Source organism: Borostomias antarcticus (assembly GCF_949987555.1).
Source record: "Borostomias antarcticus genome assembly, chromosome: 21".
Taxonomy (NCBI): domain Eukaryota; kingdom Metazoa; phylum Chordata; class Actinopteri; order Stomiiformes; family Stomiidae; genus Borostomias; species Borostomias antarcticus.
The window spans coordinates 2,441,761-2,448,515 of record NC_140254.1 but is presented as its reverse complement, the minus strand read 5'-3'; the positions used below and the strand labels follow the sequence as shown (position 1 = coordinate 2,448,515).

The 6,755-nt window shown below is 45.1% G+C and overlaps 1 protein-coding gene across 1 annotated transcript; it reads left to right on the top strand.

Annotated features, from left to right (window-relative positions):
* Positions 1–277: 277 nt before the first annotated feature.
* Positions 278–5,654, top strand: zdhhc18b (zDHHC palmitoyltransferase 18b). The gene is made up of 8 exons (XM_084454839.1): positions 278–1,086; positions 1,628–1,788; positions 3,851–4,000; positions 4,549–4,686; positions 4,868–4,942; positions 5,121–5,218; positions 5,309–5,421; positions 5,517–5,654. Exons 1-8 carry the CDS (start codon positions 839–841, stop codon positions 5,623–5,625), a joined length of 1,092 nt encoding a protein of 363 aa, XP_084310965.1. The 5' UTR covers positions 278–838; the 3' UTR covers positions 5,626–5,654.
* The last annotated feature ends 1,101 nt before the right edge of the window (positions 5,655–6,755 follow it).

Sequence of the window (6,755 nt, the reverse complement as noted above, 5' to 3'; positions counted from 1 at the left end):
TCGGAACTTCGCTCTCATACATCACCACTAGCAGCTACATCACCACTAGCAGCTAACTTTAGCTGCGCACAGCTGAAAGTGCGTGAAAGCCAACGGTGGATTAGAAATGATCAATGGTAGCACGGAAAAGTGGCGTACATTTTGGGAGGAAATCTGTTGCCAGTGCATTGATTATCAGGGTGATTATCAGGGTGATTATCAGGGTGATTATCAGGGTGATTATCAGGGTGGCACGAGCGCCAGGTTCCGCAGGTTCTAACGAGTCCCCGTGGTCCTCGAGCCAGAGCTCAGTTAGCTGGCTGGTCCTGGGGAACAAAGAGCACCACATTGAGCCCTGGTAGGATCCGCCTGTTTTGCTTATTTATTAGCACAACATTCAACTTTAACACGCTACAACGCAGTGCTCTTGTTTACAGCGAGACAACTAACGTTAGTAATGTGTTCGCTAGCTGTGCTAGCCACCATCTCTCAGTTCATAGTCACTGTTTTGCTAGCTACGTTACCCTACTAATGTTACCATGCAGAATGGCTAGCGAAACGGGTAGCTCGTCATGTTACATCTTCTAAACAGACGTTTTGGTGATGGCATGCACCAGTCAAGTTTATCATCATAAAGTCATATCAAAGTACTTTGTCATGAAAGTGTCTTTGGGGGTTTTGTTAGGGGAGCTAACGTTAGCTAGTTAACTAGCCAGCTCCTGTCCGTATACTGTAAACACGTTAGCTGCTAGCCATGCGATGTAAGGTCAGCTGATTGGCTGGATGGTGTCAAGCATTAACCAGCTGCTGCCCAACTGAACGTACGAATCTGGAAGGACATCACTGTATTTCGTAAATCATGAAAAATTGCGAATATCAGCAAATCGTCCCACAGGCACTGTCAGCCCCCACCCCAACTCCACTTCCACCACCCGCTCCCGAAAACGACAAGAAGAAGGTCAAGAAAGCCAAGAGAAAATGGGAAGTTTTCCCCGGTAAGAATCGCTTCTACTGCGATGGACGAATCATCGTGGCCCGCCAGAGTGGCGTCCTGCCTCTCACGCTTGGCCTTATTCTGGTCACAAGTGGATTATTCTTCATATTTGAGTAAGTGATCTATCCACCCCAGATACATAGATATTAATTATCATATTTTGAGTAAGTGATATATCCACCCCAGATACATAGATATTAATTATAATATTTTGAGTAAGTGATGTATCCACCCCAGATACATATATATTAATTATAATATGTAATATCTTTGAAGCTGCACTGGCCTCAACCCCTGGCAAGCCACAACACAACAGATGGGAGATATCACCTTCCTCCTGGAAAGAATTGTTCTCAAAAATATTTAAATTAAAGCATATTGTTCATTTCTCATTTAATGGTTCCTATGAAGTAAAATGTTTCACATCTCCGGGGAAATAAAGTGGTGATTAAAAACATTACAAGTTGATTAAAACTCAATCCCTGGGTGGTAAAGTCTGTGTTTTTCACAGGTATGTCAGTTGGGTTCACTATAGACAGACACAGACCCTCAGGTGATGGAACATTCTCATGTGGCCAGTTAAGTACTGTCCCATCGCTGCAGTGGGCCGCAATCAATCTTGTCCTCTTTTTTTTCCCCTCTGTCCTGCCACAGCTGCCCCTTCCTGGTGAAGCACCTGACCCGCTGCATCCCTGCCATCGGAGGTGTGCTGTTCGTGTTCGTGGTGGTCACCCTCCTGCAGACCAGCTTCACCGACCCAGGCATCCTGCCCCGGGCCACGCCGGAGGAGGCTGCAGACATAGAGAAGCAGATCGGTAAAGGCATCTCAGAAAGCACAAGATCCTGCACGTGCGCACACATACATACATACATACACACACGCACACGCACACACACACACACACACACACACACACACACACACACACACACACACACACACACACACACACACACACACACACACACACAGAGAAAGAGACTCTCAAAGAGTCACTCACTTGCTTTTCCCAGATTATACAAAAAAAATAAAGCCGCCACATTCTTCATTCAACCTGCATAACCAGGGCGTTGTCTGTCTAATTAGTTGGTTCATATTTAGTAGAATCTATTTGCCATCAGCACCAGTTTGTTTCCGTTGATGTGAAACGGTGTAGCAGAGTTTTTCTATTTGATTTTCTGAACAGTACATTATTCATCTTCCAAGTGATTAAATAGTTCAATCACCGTCAGCCATTCAACCCCCCCGCCCTTGAGGGAACCACAGCATGGGTGGTAGTCTTTGAACGGTGATGCTTAGTACTATTTTGTGTTTGTTGGCCTCTGGGCTTTGCCAGTGCTTTTTAACTGTGAGAAATGAAAAGGACATTTCTGCCTTAATTACGGTGATAACACCGACATAATGGTTCTGGCACAGTTCAGTTCTCTTCAGAGTGCAGTTCACGGTTGGCGCCATTATGTTGAGAGGGTGATATTTTTAGACTTGTTGTGATTGGTCCCTGACCTGACCCCAGTGTAGTTTTAGATTCAGATTCCTTTAAGCCGAATGTACACCGTGCGATAAAACCCACGATTCTGAGGTACGAAGGTGGCCGTGGGTTGTCGCAGACAATCGTAGCTCATCGTATGCAAAATCGGGACTCGCAAGTCTCACACTGTGAGAAGGTGTATGATCTGCGATTAATTGCTACAACGTTCTACGACGAGGCTACGACCTCTGGACAAAATATCTGGCATGTCAGATATTTTCGTCGTAGATCGCAGATCACATAGAAGTTCACATTGCAGCCAAGATGAATCGTGGGCGTAATCGGGGCTGACAGAAATCGTATAGTGTGAATACAAATCGCCTAGTGTGAATACACGTCATATCATCGTATGGTCTTGAATCAGAAAATACACTTCAGATGAGACTAGACCAGGTACACTTCAGGTAACACTAAAGCTGAATGTACACTGTACGACTGAAACAATCTTCTGATGATCTGAGATTCAGCTTATTACTATTCATAGGTTCTGGCTCCTCAATCCCACACCACCAACATACTGTAGGATAATGGCAATACAAATAGTAGTAATACAGGACAAATAGTAATAAAAATCTACAATAGGAATAAAACAGTGCAATAAAAACAATACAGTAGGAATAAAACAGTGCAATAAAAACAATACAATAAGAATAAAACACTGCAATACAACATTTTTATGATCAAGGTAAAAGTTGCTCTCCTGAGAGTGCATTTCATTATGCAGCAAATCACTTGCAACAAATGTATAAGTGGAAAGAGCCCATTGATGTCAAGCTCTCATTTGTGAATTGAAGTCAATGTGTTCTTGATTATTGCTATGGCCTCTTGTGCTGTGCATTTGTAGACGGAACCTTTGTTGACTGGTCAAATTCCTGTGAGCTTTTATAAAGACTGACTCATTCTCCCATGACTGAAGCTAATGAGTGGAGGTAATTTCCACCACTTTGCAAGGCCACATCTGAACTAACTCATTTGTGTAAGGTTATTTCAAGACTGCAAGATTTGTTATGCCTCACATTAGGACCCGAGTTATTTTTCCCCCATTATTTCCTCAGTTATGTGATCATAGACCTTGACTAAGTGATTATGTTGTAGCCTAATTGTCTCATTGCAAATGGCTACATGTGGATGGCTACATTGACTGTGCGTTAGCCTAACTCCGCTCAGTCATGAAACCCCAAGTCTTGATTTAGTTAGTGTGTTTAAAGTGACGCCTTCTTCCCCCACACTCATTTTCCAAATGAGTGGAAAGGCACAGAGAGATGAATTTAGAAACCCCCCACCGCCCACTAGGCTAAATCTCTCCTCTCCTTTTTCCACCTCTCTCCCTCCACCTCGTGGCTTATAGATAACTCTGGCTCCACCACCTACCGCCCTCCACCCCGCACCAAGGAGGTCCTCATAAACCAGCAGGTGGTGAAGCTCAAGTACTGCTTCACCTGCAAGATGTTCCGCCCGCCGCGCACCTCCCACTGCAGCCTGTGTGACAACTGTGTGGGTGAGCCAGGGATGCAGTGTGTGTGGGGGGGGTGCATTCTTCAGCAACCTGACATTTATACACACTGAACACATTTGTACAGAATGCAGCCTGTTATCACTGACATTTGTTTCATAGAACAGTATAAACATGGATTTTATTTGGCTGCTTTATTTCCATGAAGGCCCAGGTTAACTGAGGGCAGGCCTCTGTGTTTAAGGGAGTTCAGCTGATTTCTCTGAAGTGTATTTTCTGTGCTTTGTTTGCAAAGAAGTTAAATCAGACAGATTGTAACATTTTTAACCCAGTTCAACCCATAAATAAAAATGTTCATGGTTGATTTTGTTTAGAAAAATGCTGATGGTTCATTGTACAGATTCTAGTGGTCTCATTAAACTCAGTGATCTGTTGTTTTGGGATGTTGATTTTCTTGGCTTGGATGTTGCTGAGAGTGGGTCGTAGCTCAGAAATTGGGCCAGTATTAGATCATGACATCAATCAGATGCTCTGCGTAGATGCTTGTGAACTAATATTTCCCCTGCTGTTTCCTCCCTCCTGCTCTCTCCTAGAACGGTTCGATCATCACTGCCCCTGGGTGGGGAACTGTGTGGGGAAGCGCAACTATCGTTTCTTCTACACCTTCATCGTGTCTCTGGCCTTCCTGACGGCCTTCATTTTGGGCTGTGTGACCACAAACCTCGCCCTGCGTACGTACTGTACTGGTATCCCGCCACATGTTCTCAGGGTCTTAGAAGAATAGCTTTCCGACTAAAGTGTTGGTCATGGCATTGCTGTTTTTTCCCCTCTGCTTTACATCTCCTAACATCCATTTAATGAATGACATTTTTGGCCGTGCTGTAACCAGCTGTATTCTTCTTCTTCCCTCAGGGGCACAAGGTGGGAAAGGCCTGGTGTTTGCTCTTCAGGAGAGTCCAGCCAGATATCCTTTTGTCTTGACTCTGTGTGCCTGGGTACTTGATCACAATCCACACACACAGGTCCCCATCTGAGTAGCCTGGCGTTGTTATTCATAAGATGTGATAATAATGTGTCTCTCAATCCAGGTGACTGGGTTAAAGACAGCTAGTTATGCCGTTGCTCATCTGTACAGTTGTTGTCTTTAACCTTTACTGTACTGCAGTAGAGCTGGTGATTTGCTTCTTCTCGGTTTGGTCCATCTTGGGCCTCTCGGGCTTCCATACCTACCTGGTTGCTTCCAACCTGACCACTAACGAAGACGTGAGTACGATGCTCTGGGATGTGACCGTCTAAATGTTAACCCACAAAAGTCCCACTGACATGCTTGTCTATACGTTGTCGTTGTTCTAGATCAAAGGGTCTTGGTCGGGGAAGAGTGGAGTGGAGTACACCGGCAACCCTTACAGCTCCAACAACGTCTTTAAAAACTGCTGTGCGGTTCTTTGTGGGCCCATGCCACCCAGGTAGGTCTCAACACTGATTCCCTGCTACATTTTCCTTCGGTGGGCTACTAGTCGTTTCCTGGAATGATTTGACCGACTTTTTTCCTCCGTTGCAGTTTGATCGACAGAAGAGGCTTCCTGCCCACAGAGGAGGCGGTCCAGACTTCCCCCACAGAGTTTGAGCTGCCGGCCCTGGCGGCTAAGGGCGAGATAAACGTGGTATGAGGATTATCATCCCAGCCAGCAGGACCCCCCCCCCCCCCCCCCCAACCCTCTCCCAACTGCCTGCTCCAACCCCTAACCACAGCCCCCCCTGACTGTTGTGTGAGGGATTACCCCACCCCCCTCGCCCTGTTCTGGCTACATGGACAGTTTGATTGAATCTGTTTTTTGGGATTCTGAAGCCAGTAAAACAGCAAAGACATGCTCTCAATTTTCATGCTGTCCCACATTGGATAACAGCTAATAAGACCCACCGTCAGATCTGCTATGATCCACCTGTAACATGTGAAGTTAAGCTCTAATATTATAACACCCAAGTCTTGACTTAGATACACCATGCCTCATGAGAACTTAGTTACTGGGCAGACTTCTCCAACTGGAACTCCTGTATTGTGTTGATTTGATCGGGTGTGGTTGTGGTTGCAGGACTAGCTAGTTCAATCCGGAATGTTCCTTATGTGTACAATAGAACACTATGCTGCTTTCTCTGGAACTGGGTTGAGGTAGTGAAACTGAGTTCTGTGACCTGGGAGTAGCCCAACGTTAGCTTACTATTAATTATGATGGGAACCTACAATAAGGCATGTTGCAATTAAAAGCAGTGTTGATCATTCTTTCTGTGAAAAAGGGAACACAATATGCTGTTATCTGGTTTTGTATGTTTATTCGACACATGTTTTTACGTACTGTAGTTTGATATGACATTTCGATCAGTGCCATTTGTTTTCTAATGGATCAGCTCAGCATTACGATATTCTGGCGAAGGAATGAGAATTTCCCAAGCCTAACTGTTGGTTTCACATCCTCCTCCTTACACTCCTTACACAATCGCATTATTTTGCAGTGGTAAAATGATGCCTGCGGGGTTTTTTGTGTGCGCAATAACACATTCCCCTAGTCATAGAGCATCTCTAGGTTTAAGTATGAGCGGTGTGACTGCAGTGACATCCTCAGGCCCAGTGGACCATGTTGAACTGTGGCTCCCGCTGCTTCTGGTGGAACAAGCCAAAATCTAGCCTGCTCTCTGTTTACACTTGAGTGTGTGGGACAAGCTAACGTTTGTCGATTTTTGCACAGTATGAAATGCAACCAGAGAAAACCTTGCACAGTGTCCATGGTGTGAGGACACTGCT